Here is an 18265-nt window from a genome sequence, read left to right as displayed (position 1 = left end):
AACAGAGAATTATAATGGACAATGTTCTGACAAAAGTCTTGTTGGAATGTGGTGCCTTCGGTGCCAACATGGAGGATAGTTTCCGAAGGCACTGTACATGGAGAGTTTGGCAGTGTTCTGGCCCCTTATGTTATAGCCTTATTCTAAAATCGATTAAATTGTCCCCCCCCCTCAATCTACACACAATACCCCATAATGACAAAGCAAAAACGAATGTAGAAATTTTAGCAAATTTATTAATGGAAATATGTAAATGTAATAAGTATTCAGACCCTTTACAGAGACTTGTCCCGAAGCACCTTTGGCAGCGATTATAGCATCAAGTATTGTATGACGCTACAAGTTTGGCACATCTGTATTCTGAGTTTCTTCCATTTTTCTCTGCAGATCCACTCAAGCTCTGTCAGGTTGGATGGGGAGCATTGCTGCACAGCTATTTTCAGGTCTCTCCAGAGATGTTCAAGTCTGGGCTCTGGCTGGTCCAGTCAAGGACATTCAGAGACTTGTCCCGAAGCCACTTCTGCGTTGTCTTGGCTGTGAGCTTAGGGTTGTTGTCCTGTTGGATGGTGAACCTTCGCCCCTGGCTGAGGTCCCTGAGTGCTCTGGAGCAGGTTTTCATCAAGGATCTCTTTGTACTTTGCTCAGTTAATCTTTCCCTCGATCCTGACTAGTATCCCTGTCACTGAAAAACATCCCAACAGGATGATGCTGCCACCATGCTTCACCGTAGGGATGTTGCCAGGTTTTCTCCAGACGTGGTGCTTGGCATTCAGGCCAAAGAGTTCAATCTTGGTTTTATCAGACCAGAGAATCTGCTCCCCCCGATTGCTCAGTTTGGCCGGGCGGCCAGCTCTAGGAAGAGTCTTGGTGGTTCCAAACTTCCATTTAAGAATGACGGAGGCCACTGTGTTCTTGGGGACCTTCAATGCTGCAGACATTTTTTTTTTGTACCCTTTCCCAGATCTGTGCCTTGACACAATCCTGTCTCGGCGCTCTACGGACAATTCCTTCGACCTCATGGCTTGGTTTTTGCTCTGACATGCACTGTCAACTATGGGACCTTATATAGACACGTGCGCCTTTCCAAATCATGTCCAATCAATTAAATGTACCACAGGTGGACTCCAATCAAGTTGTAGAAACAGCTCAAGGATGATCAATGGAAACAGGATGAACCTGAGCTCAATTTCGAGTCTCATAAGAAAGGGTCTGAATACTAATGTAATTAAGGTATTTCTGTTTTATTTTTGCAAAAATATCTAAACCTGTTTTTGGTTGTGTGTAGATTGCTGAGGATTGGTATTTATTTAATACATTTTAGAATAATGCTGTAACGTATCAAAATGTGGATAAAGTCAAGGGGTCTGAATACTTTCCGGAGGCACTGTACTGTATCTATGGCTCTGCTTGGGTCCACATCTTCGTATGAGGGAAGACTTCATTATTCATGCTTTCAGGAAGGAGACCAAAACTGTTTTTCTATTAAGACCCCTACAGGTACATTACATTTTCAAAGAAAAAGTTAACTTTGGTTCATAACTTGCTGTGGAGAATATTTTTAGTTGGGAGAGGGAAAAAAAGGCTTTTTAAATTAAGGTTTAAGGGATATTAGTAACGCTATCTGCATAAATGTGATGTTTAAAATATGTGCAACCGAATGTGATTTATAAAAGCATGGATAAATAAAATTGTTGCTAAAACCTGAGGACATGGCTGTCCTTGTCTATGAAGGTTGGAATGTGCATAGCATGGGTGATCTTTTTCTGTTCTTCACCATCAGTTAAACACACATCGTCAGCCCATAGGGAACATACATACGTCTGGAAAAGGTACGTTTTGCATATTTAGAAAAGCACTTGAGTTGGAGGAGCTGTGGACAGAACACTGACATTCTACAACCCTGAGGGATAGACATCACACCTGCTCCAACCAGAGGGAGGATTTGGAAGCAAGAGGGGCGTGGTCCCCAAAGTAGCCATGGTGATCAGGCGAGTAGGCGCTGCGCGGCGAGCTCGTCTCCTTCGTCTCGGTTCTCGTTGATCTCCACGAGCGTGCGCACGAAACGGGTCCACTCATCTGCCTTGGGCACACAGATTTGCTGTGGAAACGAGAGAATATACACACATGGGTTACACACAGGTATGACATGTACAGTATATCAAGAGCTTCGGGGATGAATCTCACCTCTCCTACGTCGTAGACCAGCACCTGCCCGTCTGAGTCTCCTGTAGCGATTTCTCTCCCTGAGTGAGCCCAGCGCACACGGTTCAGAGCAGGAGACCCATCCACAACCACACTGGCACTGGGCACCTAGGACACACACAATGTTGCATTGTTCATATGCATATCTGTTGTTTTGCACTGTTGCGTATAAATGTGTGTGTACCTCCGTGTCGTTGTTGAGGTTCCACAGGTCCAGCCGTCCTGATCCATCCACACAGGCGAAGAGGGCGGGGTGTGTGGGAGACCACATGACATCATACACGTAATCACAGCTGTCCTCAAACAAATACAGAGGACGGGTACTCTACAGAGAGACAAAGGGGAGAAAGGGTAAGTGTGTCGCAGCGAAGCACAGTAACCGGTGCCAGTAACAACAGCGCCCGGGACACAGAACGAACCATTACTGCCACAGAAGCTGCAGATCACGGATCAACCTGCCTCAGCCACCTCCGGACCCAGGGCCAGCCAGACCCCACGACACCTGGAGGGAGATCATACTCTACTACGAGGGCTCCCAGAAGAAGACGTGCGTATGTATGTGTTACCTTGGTGGTCCACAGCTTAACGGTCCAGTCGAAGGAAGCAGAGATGAAGAGATGGGAGAAATCCACAGGACCCCCGGCACTGTGACAGCTCAGTCCAGTGACTGGACCGTGGTGTCCCTCAAACACATCACTGATGCCTGCCTTACTGTAACAGACACACACACACTGTTAGAACCCACACACATATTGGTGTTGGCCACAAAGTGATGTCCGCAAAGTTATGAACACACACACACCTCCCGTGGCGGCAGGCGGTGTAGACTGATCCATCTTCACTCCCAACCACAAAGTTGTTGACATCACCCAGAGGAAACGCCATGGAGGTCACTGATACTGCCTTAGACTGCTTAAACACCAGCTCCAGACTGTCCTGTATCTCTCACACACACACACACACACAGACAGCATTAAGACTGCCAAAACACTAACTTCGCAATGTCCTAGAACACAAACGCACACTGCAGTTGTACCTGTGGTTGAGACAGCATGTCTAGGTTCCAAGAACACATCTTTCCGTCAGTAGAGATGCTGATGAGGTTGTGAGCGTTTTGGGTCCCGACCATGTTCACACAGTACACCGGGTGCTGAATATCACAGGACACAAATGGGGGATGTTTCCATTTAGCTAACATGACACAGTCCAGTCTATATTTAGCTGATAGTAGCTTGTACCCCGTAAAATAATATCGAAACATTTTCACAATTGGAAAGCTATTGAGTGCTAAATGTTGACTACGTGGCCAAAAGTATATGAACATCTCATTCGTATGGAGTTGGTCCCCCTTTTACTGCTGTAACAGCCTCTACTCTTCTGGGAAGGCTTTCCACTAGATGTTGGGACATTACTGCGGGGACTTGCTTCCATTCAGCCACAAGAGCATTAGTGAGGTTGGGCACTGATGTTGGGCGATTAGGCCTGGCTCGGAGTCGCCTTTCCAATTCATCCCAAAGGTGTTCGATGGGGTTGAGGTCAGGGCTCTGTGCAGACCAGTTAAGTTCTTCCACACCAATATCCGGCCACTTTAGTTGTGATACAAACCTTATCAAAACATATAGGCCTATGGGCTAGGCTACATGAGGTGTGCGACTATGATTAAAAAAAGGCATTGTTTCTTGCCTTAAACTGGACATCATTCACAAGTGAGGCTAATATTGTCACCCATAAGACTATTCTTGATTTAATCTTGTCTTTGCATGTACTAAATAATATGTGTGTGAAATTCGCTTTGATTTAGAATGGACCATTATATTGTCTCAACAGGGGCAGGGGAAAAAATACATGTAATCTCTACACTTAAATAGGGAATGGAGGAAGCTTTTCCTGTGGTTAATTGTCATTCCAGCCAGGTAGGCTATACTCCTGTTGTAAAGATAAGCAATGTGCTTAATATTTGCTTAATATTAGGAAAGTCAAGAAAAAAATATACTGCTCAAAAAATAAAGGGAACACTTAAACAACACATCCTAGATCTGAATGAAAGAAATGACCTTATTAAATACTTTTTTCTTTACATAGTTGAATGTGTTGACAACAAAATCACACAAAAATAATCAATGGAAATCCAATTTATCAACCCATGGAGGTCTGGATTTGGAGTCACACTCAAAATTAAAGTGGAAAACCACACTACAGGCAGATCCAACTTTGATGTAATGTCCTTAAAACAAGTCAAAATGAGGCTCAGTAGTGTGTGTGGCCTCCACGTGCCTGTATGACCTCCCTACAACACCTGGGCATGCTCCTGATGAGCTGGCGGATGGTCTCCTGAGGGATCTCCTTCCAGACCTGGACTAAAGCATCCGCCAACTCCTGGACAGTCTGTGGTGCAACGTGGCGTTGGTGGATGGAGCGAGACATGATGTCCCAGATGTGCTCAATTGGATTCAGGTCTGGGGAACGGGCGGGCCAGTCCATAGCATCAATGCCTTCCTCTTGCAGGAACTGCTGACACACTCCAGCCACATGAGGTCTAGCATTGTCTTGCATTAGGAGGAACCCAGGGCCAACCGCACCAGCATATGGTCTCACAAGGGGTCTGAGGATCTCATCTCGGTACCTAATGGCAGTCAGGCTACCTCTGGCGAGCACATGGAGGGCTGTGCGGCCCCCCCAAAGAAATGCCACCCCACACCATGACTGACCCACCGCCAAACCGGTCATGCTGGAGGATGTTGCAGGCAGCAGAACGTTCTCCACGGCGTCTCCAGACTCTGTCACGTGCTCAGTGTGAACCTGCTTTCATCTGTGAAGAGCACAGGGCGCCAGTGGCGAATTTGCCAATCTTGGTCTTCTCTGGCAAATGCCAAACGTCCTGCACGGTGTTGGGCTGTAAGCACAACCCCCACCTGTGGACGTCGGGCCCTCATACCACCCTCATGGAGTCTGTTTCTGACCGTTTGAGCAGACACATGCACATTTGTGGCCTGCTGGAGGTCATTTTGCAGGGCTCTGGCAGTGCTCCTCCTTGCACAAAGGCGGAGGTAGCGGTCCTGCTGCTGGGTTGTTGCCCTCCTATGGCCTCCTCCACGTCTCCTGATGTACTGGCCTGTCTCCTGGTAGCGCCTCCATGCTCTGGACACTACGCTGACAGACACAGCAAACCTTCTTGCCACAGCTCGCATTGATGTGCCATCCTGGATGAGCTGCACTACCTGAGCCACTTGTGTGGGTTGTACACTCCGTCTCATGCTACCACTAGAGTGAAAGCACCGCCAGCATTCAAAATTGACCAAAACATCACCCAGGAAGCATAGAAACTGAGAAGTGGTCTGTGGTCACCACCTGCAGAACCACTCCTTTATTGGGGGTGTCTTGCTAATTGCCTATAATTTCCACCTGTTGTCTATTCCATTTGCACAACAGCATGTGAAATGTATTGTCAATCAGTGTTGCTTCCTGAGTGGACAGTTTGATTTCACAGAAGTGTGATTGACTTGGAGTTACATTGTGTTGTTTAAGTGTTCCCTTTATTTTTTTGAGCAGTGTATAATAGGCCTTGCCTATAGAAAACTGATAGAATCCTCCTCTTTAATAGAGGCCATCACTCTCTCTTTTTTAGCCTACAGAAATGTGTGCAACATGATCTCATGGGTTCTCATGAAGTGTTTGATTTGATTTTCGAATACATTTGCATTGATGTCAGAGTGATTAGAGGGACAATAGAGTGCTGAGTACCAGGCAGTTAGCAAGTTTGGTAGGCTGCTAATGACCGTCAGCAATATCAGAGCTTGGAGAAGCCTAATTACCGTGACTAAATTGTCATGTGGAGTTTGACTGCCTTCATGACTCGTGACCGCTGGTGTAGCAGTAATACGGTCACCGCAACAGCCCTAGTTGCAACCGAGGACAGACGATTTTTACACGCTATGTCCTTTAGCACTGACTGGTCCCATTCTGTGAGCTTGTGTGGCTTACTACTTTGCAGCTGAGCCGTTGTTGCTCCTAGACGTTCCCATTTCACAATAACAGCGCTTACAGTTGACCGGGGTAGCTCTAGCAGGGAAGAAATTTGACGAACTGACTTGTTGGAAAGGTGGCATCCTATGAAGGTGCCATGTTGAAAGTCACTGAGTTCTTCAGTAAGGTTATTCTACTGCCAATGTTTGTCTATGGAGATTGCACGGCGGTGTGCTTGACTTTATACACCCGTCAGCAACGTTCCTTTGTAGTGTATATGAGTTACCGTGTGAGCGGATGCAGACAGGGGAGTTCTCTGTACAGATGTTCTTTTGTTGCTCCTGTTGTCCCACAGGACGATCTGGCCTGAGTAAGTCCCACCCACAATCAGGTTAGGATGGAACCTGGCGAACGCCGCTGACATCACCGGAGACTGGGGAAGAGACACAGAGAAGAGAATTATATTCACAGAGAAGTGGGATGTGTGTGTGTGTGTGTGTGTGTGTGTGTGTGTGTGTACCTGGCAGTGGAAGGTGTATTCAGGTGTGGTCTTCTTATACTTCATATTCCAAACCAGAGCCACTCCGTCCGGCTCATGTGGAGCATCTTCATTGTTGTTGTAGGAGGCCACCAGCAGCTCAGGGTACTGAATCAAACAGCAGTCAAACAGCAGTCAACAGGGGTAAAACAGAAGTGTATCAGGAGTCAAATGCACAGATTTGCATGACTCTAACAGAGTCCAACACAAGAGATTATGTAACTCTTTAAAAGATGGGCCCTAATCCGAATCATCACACACTCTCCTACCTGAGGAGACCAGTCCAGACAGGTGACCACTCTGTTCTTGGACCAGCGCTCGTCAGAGAACACCCTACTCAGAGACATCTTAGCCCCCGCCTGCATCTCACTGGAAAGGGAGAAAGAAAGATTGAAAGAAAGAGAGAGCGAGAGAGAGAAATAAGAACATACACTCTCTATAGTTGTGTGTTCAGGTGTGTGTGTCTCACCCCTCCTTGTCCTCCAGGTCTCGGCCACTGTAGTCGAAGCAGACGTCCACTCGCTCAGAGAGAGCCCGCTCTACAATCCTGCTCCCTCGATCGAAGAAGGTCATGAACTCCTCAGAGTTGAGCAGGTGCATCTTCTCCTCTTCAGTCAGCTCCTTGGGAGGGACTACACACACACACACACACACACTCATGAATATTGGAAGTGGTGTAGGCCATGGCTAGTCAACTTACAGAGGCAGGAGGGTAAAGTCAATCTCACCTTCTTCCTGCTTCTCCTCCTCATCAGCTTTCTCCTCCTTGGAGTCCTCTGCTGGCTTGGGATCGACCATCTCCTCCTCCTCTTCTTCCTCCTCCTCTGCTACACACGCACACACACAAAAGCACAAAATCATGCTCACAACAACACAACGTACATTAAAACATTCAAAGTTTGTAGATTTGCAGCTAACCCATAAAACACAAAGTTTACCTGGTTTATCCTGGGTGTGTGTTTGTGTATCGGCGGGGGTCTGTGTCTCCTTGGAGTAGGACACCATCTGTTTTGGAGGGAAATCCACCTGGGTCACCTTTGCCATGCCAAGCCTAAAACCTCGCCTGGACAGGAGACACACACACAGAGTCAGAGAGACACATACCAATACTTAAAAACACAGCCACACCATTATACAAACACTCTCACACTCCACATCCAAACACACCATTACAAAGACAAACACTGTACATGTGCTAGCAGACAGCAATGTGTATGATGCTAACAAGGGCCATTCAGGCCCACCAAAGAAATGACCAAGAGGAACAGAAGAGAGGAGCAAAACCACTGCCCAAGTAGGGGAATGTGTCTTATAGAATAAGAAAGAGGTGAACCCCAGTAGTTCAGAGTCAGAGTGCAGCTGCAGAGTAGAGGGGTCAGGATCCCAGGGTAACGTCCTGATACAGCCACATCACACCACCAGGGGGCAGCAGAGAGAGAGAGAGCAGGAAGAGAGAGAGAGAGAGAGCAGGAAGAGAGAGAGAGAGAGCAGGAAGAGAGAGAGAGAGAGCAGGAAGAGAGAGAGAGAGCAGGAAGAGAGAGAGAGAGCAGGAAGAGAGAGAGAGAGCAGGAAGAGAGAGAGAGAGAGCAGGGAGAGAGAGAGAGCAGGAAGAGAGAGAGAGAGAGAGAGAGCAGGAAGAGAGAGAGAGAGAGAGAGCAGGCAGGGAGAGAGAGCAGGCAGGCAGGGAGAGAGAGAGAGCGAGCAGGGAGAGAGAGAGCGAGCAGGGAGAGAGAGAGCGAGCAGGGAGAGAGAGAGCGAGCAGGGAGAGAGAGAGAGCAGGGAGAGAGAAGGAGAGAGAGAGAGAGCAGGAAGAGAGAAAGCTGGCAGGTTAATTAGTAACATACACTGAGCATACAAGTACTTAATCACAAATACACAAACACGCATACAGACCTAGAGTTTCCATCTCCAGAGTCCTGGCTTCCAGACTCGCTGCCCACTGACTTGGCTGAGGGAGACATAAGGGTAGTGACTAGATTGTGAAACAGACACGTATCCTCTGTTATTACCCTCAGAAGCTGGGCTGTGTGAGTGTGTGTGGGGTCAAAGAATGAGGGAGTGAATGAGTGTGTGAATAAGAATGTCAGTTGGTTAGTAGTAAATGACGGGAGAGAAGAAAAGAGAAGAAAAAGTAGGGGATAAGTGGCACGCTGAGGCTTCATGCAAAAATGCTTGTTAAAAAACAGAAGAGTGTGTACGTGAGTGTGTGTGTGTCTTTACTGTTGGGTATATCAGGGGTGATCCCCATGCTCTGCAGCAGAGCCTCAGCCTCTCTCCTCTTCTTCTCCAGGTCAGAAGAGTCATCTGCTGCACCTACTCCACCCCCTTCCCCTTCCCGCTTCGAGTCAGACCCCTACAGGGGGAGAGAGTGGAAGGGGGGAGAGGGAGAATGGGTAGAAAAGGAGAGAGGTAGCGTGAGAGGGATCCGTTGAATTGGAGAGACAGGGAAAAAGATCACGTAATAAATACAATATAACCAAGTATAAATACTGCATAGGCTATTACATGACACTCTAATAATAATATACTATTTATTTTTACTTATATTTATTCAGGGGAGCCCAATTGAGACAAGGGTCTCATTCTCAATAGTGCCCTGTGAACAAACAATTCACAAATCAACATGATGATACAATAAAACAGCAACAACAAAAAAGAACTACAAGATACAGAAGATACAATATGTTTCACAACACAAAAATGATTACAATCAACCAAAAAAACTAGCAAACTTCAGTGAATTCATTCCTCATCAGCGTTCTAAAGTGCCCTACTGTCACCAGGGATTCAAGACGTAACGAGGATTGTAAATTATTCCAAACATAGGGGGTGTTAAGACTAAATGCTGATTTACCTAGGTTGGTAGAGACACGGGGGACTTCAAGTGTTAACTAACCCTGCAAGCGGGCTTGGGGACTCTTATTTTTATACATTAACAGAGAAGTGAGATATGTTAGAAGCTTGTGCAGCAGAGCTTATGTAAACAAAAAGGGGGAAAATGAAGTGATCTAGGGGAATTTAGAGAGGTCCAGCTGACCTTCTGATACAGGACGCTGTGGTGATGATTAAACCTGTCAACTGTGATTAAAGCGAAGCGCGCTATGGTACACTGCACCCAAGGGTTTTAGAGTAGCGGCTGCTGCATTCTGATGAATGGTGTCACCATAATCAAGAACTGGCAGGAAGGTTGCCTGTACAACCTGCTTCCTGCTGTTTATGGAGAGGCATGATCTAAACTCAGCAAAAAAAGAAATGTCCCTTTTTCAGGACCCCGTCTTTCAAAGATAATTTGTAAAAATACAAATAACTTCACAGATCTTCAATGTAAACACTTTTTCCTATGCTTGTTCAATGAACCATAAACAATTAATGAACATGCACCTGTGGAACGGTCGTTAAGACACTAACAGCTTACAGACGGTAGGCAATTAAGGTCACAGTTATGAAAAATTAGGACACTAAAGAGGCCTTTCTACTGACTCTGAAAAACACCAAAAGAAAGATGCCCAGGGTCACTGCTCATCTGCGTGAACGTGCCTTAGGCATGCTGCAAGGAGGCATGAGGACTGGAGATGTGGCCAGGGCAATAAATTGCAATGTCCGTACTGTGAGATGCCTAAGACAGGCTACAGGGAGACAGGACGGACAGCTGATCATCCTCGCAGTGGCAGACCCAGTGTAACAACACCTGCACAGGATCGGTACATCTGAAACTCACACCTGCAGGACAGGTACAGGATGGCAACAACAACTGCCCGAGTTACACCAGGAACGCACAATCCCTCCATCAGTGCTCCGACTGGCCGCAATAGGCTGAGAGAGGCTGGACTGAGGGCTTGTAGGCCTGTTGTAAGGCAGATATCACCGGCAACAACGTCGCCTATGGGCACAAACCCACCGTTGCTGGACCAGACAGGACTGGCAAAAAGTGCTCTTCACTGACGAGTCACGGTTTTGTCTCACCAGGGGTGATGGTCGGATTCGCGTTTATCGTTGAAGGAATGAGCGTTATACCGAGGCCTGTAATCTGGAGTGGGATCAATTTGGAGGTGGAGGGTACGTCATGGTCTGGGGCAGTGTGTCACAACATCATCGGACTGAGCTTGTTGTCATTGCAGGCAATCTCAACGCTGTGCGTTACAGGGAAGACATCCTCCTCCCTCATGTGGTACCCTTCCTGCAGGCGCATCCTGACATGACCCTCCAGCATGACAATGCCACCAGCCATACTGCTCGCTCTGTGCGTGATTTCCTGCAAGACAGGAATGTCAGTGTTCTGTCATGGCCAGCGAAGAGCCCGGATCTTAATCCCATTGAGCACGTCTGGGATCTGTTGGGTCGGAGGGTGAGGGCTAGGGCCGTTCCCCCCAGAAATGTCCGGGAACTTGCAGGTGCCTTGGTGGAAGAGTGGGATAACATCTCACAGCAAGAACTGGCAAATCTGGTGTAGTCCATGAGGAGGAGAGGCACTGCAGTACTTAATGTAGCTGGTGTCCACACCGGATACTGACTGTTACTTTTGATTTTGACCCCCCCCCCCCTTTGTTCATGGACACATTATTCCGTTTCTGTTAGTCACATGTCTGTGGAACTTGTTCAGTTTATGTCTCAGTTGTTGAATCTTGTTATGTTTATACAAATATTTACACATGTTAAGTTTGCTGAAAATAAACGCAGTTGACAGTGAGAGGACGTTTCTTTTTTTGATGACTTTATTTCTATAAAAGAAGTCTACTTTAAATCTCAGCTTCTTAACTACCCACTAGGCACAAACGTCAATTCAACGTCTATTTCACGTTGGTTCAAAGTAATGTCATTGAAATGACATTGATTCAACCAATGTGTGCGCCCAGTGGGTAGCTAGCTCATCCATATGTTTTTTTAACTTGTTATGGATAGGGAGCAGTATTTTCACGGCCGGATAAAAAACGTACATGATTTAATCTGGTTATTACTCCTGCCCAGAAACTAGAATATGCATATAATTATTAGCTTTGGATAGAAAACACTCCAAAGTTCCTAAAACTGTTTGAATGGTGTCTGTGAGTATAACAGAACTCAAATGGCAGGCAAAAACCTGAGAAGAATCTGTACAGGAAGTACCCTGTCTGACCATTTCTTGGCCTTCTTTGCCATCTCTATCCAAAACAGGGGATCTCTGCTGTAACGTAACACTTTCTACTGCTCCCATAGGCTCCCAGAAGGCGCCAGAATGTTGAATGATGACTTTGCTGTCTCTGGCTGAAAAACAGTAGCGCATTTGGTAAGTGGTCGATCTGAGAACAATGAGACTGGTACGCGCGTGCACGAGACGACTCCATGTTTACATTTTCAGTCTTTGAACGAAAACAACGACTCCTGGTCGGAATATTATCGCTTTTTTACGAGAAAAATCGCATAAAAATAGATTTTAAACAGCATTTGACATGCTTCGAAGTACGGTAATGGAATATTTTGAAACGTTTTGTCACGATACGCGCCGGGCGCGTCACCCTTCGTTACCCTTCGGATAGTGTCTTGAACGCATGAACAAAACGCCGCTATTTGGATATAACTATGGATTATTTGGAACCAAAACAACATTGGGTGATGAAGTAGAAGTCCTGGGAGTGCATTCTGACGAAGAACAGCAAAGGTAATCCAATTTTTCTTATAGTAATTCTGAGTTTGGTGAGTACCAAACTTGGTGGGTGTCAAAATAGCTAGCCATGATGGCCGGGCTATCTACTCAGAATATTGCAAAATGTGCTTTCACCGAAAAGCTATTTTAAAATCGGACACCGCGATTGCATAAAGGAGTTCTGTATCTATAATTCTTAAAATAATTTATGTTTTTTGTGAACGTTTATCGTGAGTAATTTAGTAAATTCACCGGAAGTGTTCGGTGGGAATGCTAGTTCTGAACGTCACATGCTAATGTAAAAAGCTGGTTTTTGATATAAATATGAACTTGATTGAACAAAACATGCATGTATTGTATAACATAATGTCCTAGGAGTGTCATCTGATGAAGAGCATCAAAGGTTAGTGCTGCATTTAGCTGTGGTTTTGTTTTTTGTGACATTATATGCTAGCTTGAAAAATGGGTGTCTGATTATTTCTGGCTGGGTACTCTGCTGACAATCTAATGTTTTGCTTTCGCTGTAAAGCCTTTTTGAAATCGGACAGTGTGGTTAGATAAAGGAGAGTCTTATCTTTAAAATGGTGTAAAATAGTCATATGTTAGAAAAAGTTTTCGGATTTTCGAGGAGTTTGTATTTCGCGCCACGCCCATCATTGGATATTGGAGCAGGTGTTCCGCTAGCGGAACGTCTAGATGTAAGAGGTTTTAACATAACATTTTTGTAAATCTAAATACCCAGATATTTATAGGCAGCAACCTGCTCGATGAGAGAACCATCCAATGCATAAATGTGTAAACCATCTGAAATATTTCTATGAGAATTAGAAAACAACACACATTTAGACATGGCCCTAGGACCATGCCTCAGGACTACCTGGCTTGATGACTCCTTGCTGTCCCCAGTTCACCTGGCCGTGCTGCTGTTCCAGTTCCAACTGTTCTGCCTGCAGCTATGGAACCCTGACCGGTTCACCGGACGTGCTACCTGTCCCAGACCTGCTGTTTTCAACTCTCTAGAGACAGCAGGAGCGGTAGAGATACTCTCAAAGATCGGCTATGAAAAAGCCAACTGACACTTACTCTTGTGACTTGTTGCACCCTCGACAACTACTATGATTATTATTATTTGACAATGCTGGTCATTTATGAACATTTGAACATCTAGGCCATGTGCTGTTATAATCTCCACCCGGCACAGCCAGAAGAGGACTGGCCACCCCTCATAGCCTGGTTCCTCTCTAGGTTTCTTCCTAGGTTTTTGCCTTTCTAGGGAGTTTTTCCTAGCCACCGTGCTTCTACACCTGCATTGCTTGCTGTTTGGGGTTTTAGGTTGGGTTTCTGTACAGCACTTTGAGATATCAGCTGATGTAAGAAGGGCTATATAAATACATTTGATTTGATTTAGTTTTTGCAGCAATAACTAACCATTTTAAATCAACCAGGGCTTTCAGCGAGGCGGCTAAATCAGACTGAATCTCTAACATAGCCTGGTCCGCCGTAGGGGCAGTAGAATACATACATTTAATCTGCATACAGATGAATGTTACAGGGATGTGAGCCCCCACAACTCCTCTGCATCAAGCCAGCCATTAGCATGTTTTACTTCTCTTCTCTCTACTTACATCCTTCTTCTTGTTCTTCTCTTCCTCTTTTCTCTTCTTTTCCTCTCTGATCTGGGCCAGGCGCTGTTTCTTCCTCTCCAGCTCTGCTTTCAGCTCACTCTTATCCTGTTTATCCGCCATGCTACAAGAGAGAGCGGGAGAGAGGGAACAAGAGAAGTCAATATGAGTTTTGAAGATCTAGCTGCTGGTGGTATCACACTGTAACCATGTGAACACAATGGGATAACTGTTCATGACAATGTGTCTTTTATCTGTGTGTGACATGGAAAATAATATGCTACGCCTATGTTTAGCTGGGTTGTTATGTTGAACAAACGATTTCGGTCAGATCTTATCATGGGCACAGCGCGGGATAGAAATAACCCATACATTTCGTATTGATTAATGTAGGCCTACTTTTTGTCCGTTGATTCATGCAGCAGATAGAATCATGAAATTACAACATTAATCAAAGGTTTGTTATTAACAGTTCACTGAACACCAAATTAATTAGGTGGTTTATTGGAAACGGGTTGAGTGGGACGTTGAATGATTGTCACATCACATCTCAGTATGACCATCTGATTCCACGAGAGCAGGAGCTTGCACTCTGGCAAACAGTCAACATCTGAGTCCTGCTCGATGCCAAGCTAGCCAGCAACAGAGCGCACTGACTGCATTGAAAGATGCAACTCTTCATTTGAACGCCATTTCATTGTAAAATAGTAATCAATTTATCCACAAGGCAATAATCTCCTTGCCATTATTGCAAGGGAAGGGCGTTAGCTATTACAGCTAACTGACGATAAGTCTGAAAGTGACACTGACAGCTAACCGTAGCTAGCTAGCAAGCAGGGTTGTGTAGGTTACTTTCTAAATGTAATCTGTTACGGTTACTAGTTACCTGTCCAAAACTGTAATCAGTAACGTAACTTTTGGATTACCCAAACTCTAACGTAATCAGTTACTTTTAAATTACTTCCCCCTTAAGAGGCATTAGAAAAATACAAAAATGTATGTTACCAATTGAACGACATTATTGCAGGATAAATCAATGTTAAAGTTGACATAGTTGGTCATATGAATGTTAAATGTCATTTTATTGGTTGGTTATGTAGGCTTCTTCTAACCCATCGTTACTACATTTGATAATACAAATAAATTATATCTTTACATTAAAAACCAGAATACCAGTCATTCCAATAAATGTTATACCCCTGAGATCTTCAAGAATAGGACTTGGAAATATGGAAGTATAGATTAGCCAAATTGTTTTACCTGAGCATGACCCCAAAACTATGGATATATTAGCCAGCCCTTCTCTGCTGTTCATGATTTTGTTGTCATGGAGGACTGATTGGGCTCATTGATTCGAGTTGAAAAATAAATGCTGCGCTCATGGAATGGCATGCTTTGAGCACTACTGAAAAGTGCTATTTACATGTGAAAAAAAGTTTTTTGCTATAGGCCTATTGCTTAACTTTTTGTTGGTGACACTTTGATATCCTGATAATATGCAGCTGTTTAAAGGGCAAATCCACAGACAACAAAAACAAAATGGCTGCCTGGAGAAATGTAACCACTCTCAGATTAGACAGAGCTATGGATGCAAGGACTGACCATCCAGGATATCAACATGTTTTTTTTTACCATGATATGAGGCTATACAGTGTTTGTTTACATTTACAAACATTGGAGAATGTTATAAGAATTTTATATCTTGATGATAATAATCAATAATCAATTCGCCTTGACTAATGCCCAAGGTTTGTAAGACAATGGGTTAAAATAATTAGGCAAGGACTCAGCTTTCTGCAAAAGGTTTCTGTAGCTTTATTCAGAGAACGTTCTGGCGTCAGGATAACAAAACAGTCATTATATAGTTCTTGCTTACTTACGCACATGCATTTACACACAATCTGTTGGTGACCTGCAACCCCCATAAACTTCTCACACTGTTTATCACCTTCTGGCTCAGCCTGTTCCTTTCCTTCAAGGTTAGGAACTCTCTGAGGTTTTACTCCCTTGACCATCTGCTTCTCTATCTCTCTATACTAATTGCATACACACATTTCTTTAACTCTCCAGTGGTTCCTGGACTTTCCGGAACTAATCAGACTAATCGATCCCTACATTGATCATTACATTGATTATTCATTAACCCTGCTGTATGACTAATAATTCATCATGGTTTATTGATTCATTTACCTTTATTAGATAATTCTCTTATCAGAGAAAAACAAGTTTATATTTTGGGTTCTCATGGAGTGTAACAGTTGAACTAAGTTCATGAGGCACTTAAGGTATATTCTTCAAGAATCAATGGAGATATATATATATATATATATATATATATATATAACACACACACTACCGTTCAAAATTTGGGGCACTTAGAAATGTCTTTGTTTTTGAAAGAAAAGCACTTTTTTTCAAATTAAAACAACATCAAATTGATCAGAAATACAGTGTAGACATTGTTAATGTTGTAAATGACTATTGTAGCTGGAAACGGCAGATTTTTTTTGCAATATCTACATAGGCGTACAGAGGCCCATTATCAGCAACCAATGGTTCCAATGGTTCCAATGGCACATTGTGTTGGCTAATCCAAGTTTATCATTTTAAAAGGCTAATTGATCATTAGAAAACCCTTTTGCAATTATGTTAGCACAGCTGAAAACTGTTGTCCTGATTAAAGAAGCAATACAATTGGCCTTTAGACTAGTTGAGTATCTGGAGCATCAGCATTTGTGGGTTTGATTACAGGCTCAAAATGGCCAGAATCAAAGAGCTTTCTTCTGAAACTCATCAGTCTATTCTTGTTCTGAGAAATGAAGGCTATTCCATGCGAGACATTGCCAAGAAACTGAAGATCTCATGCAATGCTGTGTACTACTCCCTTCACAGAACAGTGCAAACTGTCTCTAACCAGAATAGAATCAGGAGTGGGAGGCCCCGGGGCACAACTGAGCAAGAGGACAAGTACATTAAAATGTCTAGTTTGAGAAACAGACGCCTCGGCTAAGCATGCCTCTCCTTAATGTCAATATGCATTGTCCATTGCTGTTCTGGTTAGTGTTTATTGGCTTATTTCACTGTAGAGCCTCTAGCCCTGCTCATTATACCTTATCCAACCTTTCAGTTCCTCCACCCACACATGCTATGACATCTTCTGGTTTCAATGATGTTTCTAGAGACAATATCTCTCTCATAATCACTAAATGCCTAGGTTTACCTCCTCTGTACTCACATCCCACCATACCTTTGTCTGTACATTATACCTTGAAGCTATTTTATCGCCCCCAGAAACCGCTCCTTTTTCTCTCTATTCTGGACGTCACAGACGACCAATTCTTATAGCTTTTAGCCGTACCCTCATACTTATTCTTCTCTGCTCCTCTGGGGATGTAGAGGTGAATCCAGGCCCTGCAGTGCCTGGCTCCACTCCTACTCCCCAGGCGCTCTCTTTTGATGACTTCTGTAACCGTAATAACCTTGGTTTCATGCATGTTAACATTAGAAGCCTCCTCCCTAAGTTTGTTTTATTCACTGCTTTAGCACACTCTGCCAACCCGGATGTCCTAGCCGTGTCTGAATCTTGGCTTAGGAAGTCCACCAAAAACGGTGAAATCTTCATCCCTAACTACAACGTTTTCAGACAAGATAGAACGACCAAAGGGGGCGGTGTTGCAATCTACTGCAGAGATAGCCTACAGAGTTCTGTCCTGCTATCCAGGTCTGTACCCAAACAATTTGAACTTCTACTTTTAAAAATCCACCTCTCCAAAAACAAGTCTCTCACCGTTGCCGCCTGCTATAGACCCCCCTCGGCCCCTAGCTGTGCTCTGGACACCATATGTGAACTGATTGCCCCCCATCTATCTTCAGAGATCGTGCTACTAGGTGACCTAAACTGGGACATGCTTAACACCCCAGCCATTCTACAATCCAAGCTTGATGCCCTCAATCTCACACAAATTATTAATGAACCCACCAGGTACAACCCCAAAGCTGCAAACACTGGCACCCTCATAGATATCATCCTAACCAACGTGCCCTCTAAATACACTTCTGCTGTTTTCAACCAAGATCTCAGCGATCACTGCCTCATTGCCTGCACCCGTAATGGGTCAGCGGTCAAACGACCTCCACTCATCACTGTCAAACGCTCCCTGAAACATTTCAACGAGCAAGCCTTTCTAATCGACCTGGCCCTGGTATCCTGGAAGGATATTGACCTCATCCCGTCAGTAGAGGATGCCTGGTTATTTTTTTTAAATGCCTTCCTCTCCATCTTAAATAAGCATGCCCCTTTCAAGAAATTTAGAACCAGGA

The 18265-nt window shown here is 44.6% G+C and overlaps 1 protein-coding gene across 2 annotated transcripts; it reads right to left on the bottom strand.

Annotated features, from left to right (window-relative positions):
- Positions 1-1474: 1474 nt before the first annotated feature.
- LOC115169441 (cytoplasmic dynein 1 intermediate chain 2-like) lies at positions 1475-14163 on the bottom strand. Of its 2 annotated transcripts, none has more exons than XM_029725059.1 (15): positions 13949-14163; positions 8924-9056; positions 8597-8651; positions 7642-7766; positions 7432-7530; positions 7173-7335; positions 6973-7072; positions 6686-6811; positions 6452-6598; positions 3239-3352; positions 3005-3138; positions 2769-2913; positions 2387-2527; positions 2185-2310; positions 1475-2098 (listed from the first exon to the last, which is right to left on the bottom strand). In XM_029725059.1, the coding sequence occupies exons 1-15, from the start codon at positions 14066-14068 to the stop codon at positions 1985-1987; spliced, it is 1842 nt and encodes a 613-aa protein (XP_029580919.1). In that variant the 5' UTR covers positions 14069-14163; the 3' UTR covers positions 1475-1984. The 2 variants fall into 2 exon arrangements, with proteins under 2 accessions (XP_029580919.1, XP_029580920.1); XM_029725060.1 differs by having other exon boundaries at positions 7432-7527.
- Between the last annotated feature and the right edge of the window lie 4102 nt (positions 14164-18265).

The sequence above is a fragment of the Salmo trutta genome, chromosome 31, assembly GCF_901001165.1.
Source record: "Salmo trutta chromosome 31, fSalTru1.1, whole genome shotgun sequence".
Lineage (NCBI taxonomy): Eukaryota > Metazoa > Chordata > Actinopteri > Salmoniformes > Salmonidae > Salmo > Salmo trutta.
This window is presented reverse-complemented; position numbering and strand designations above follow the sequence as displayed.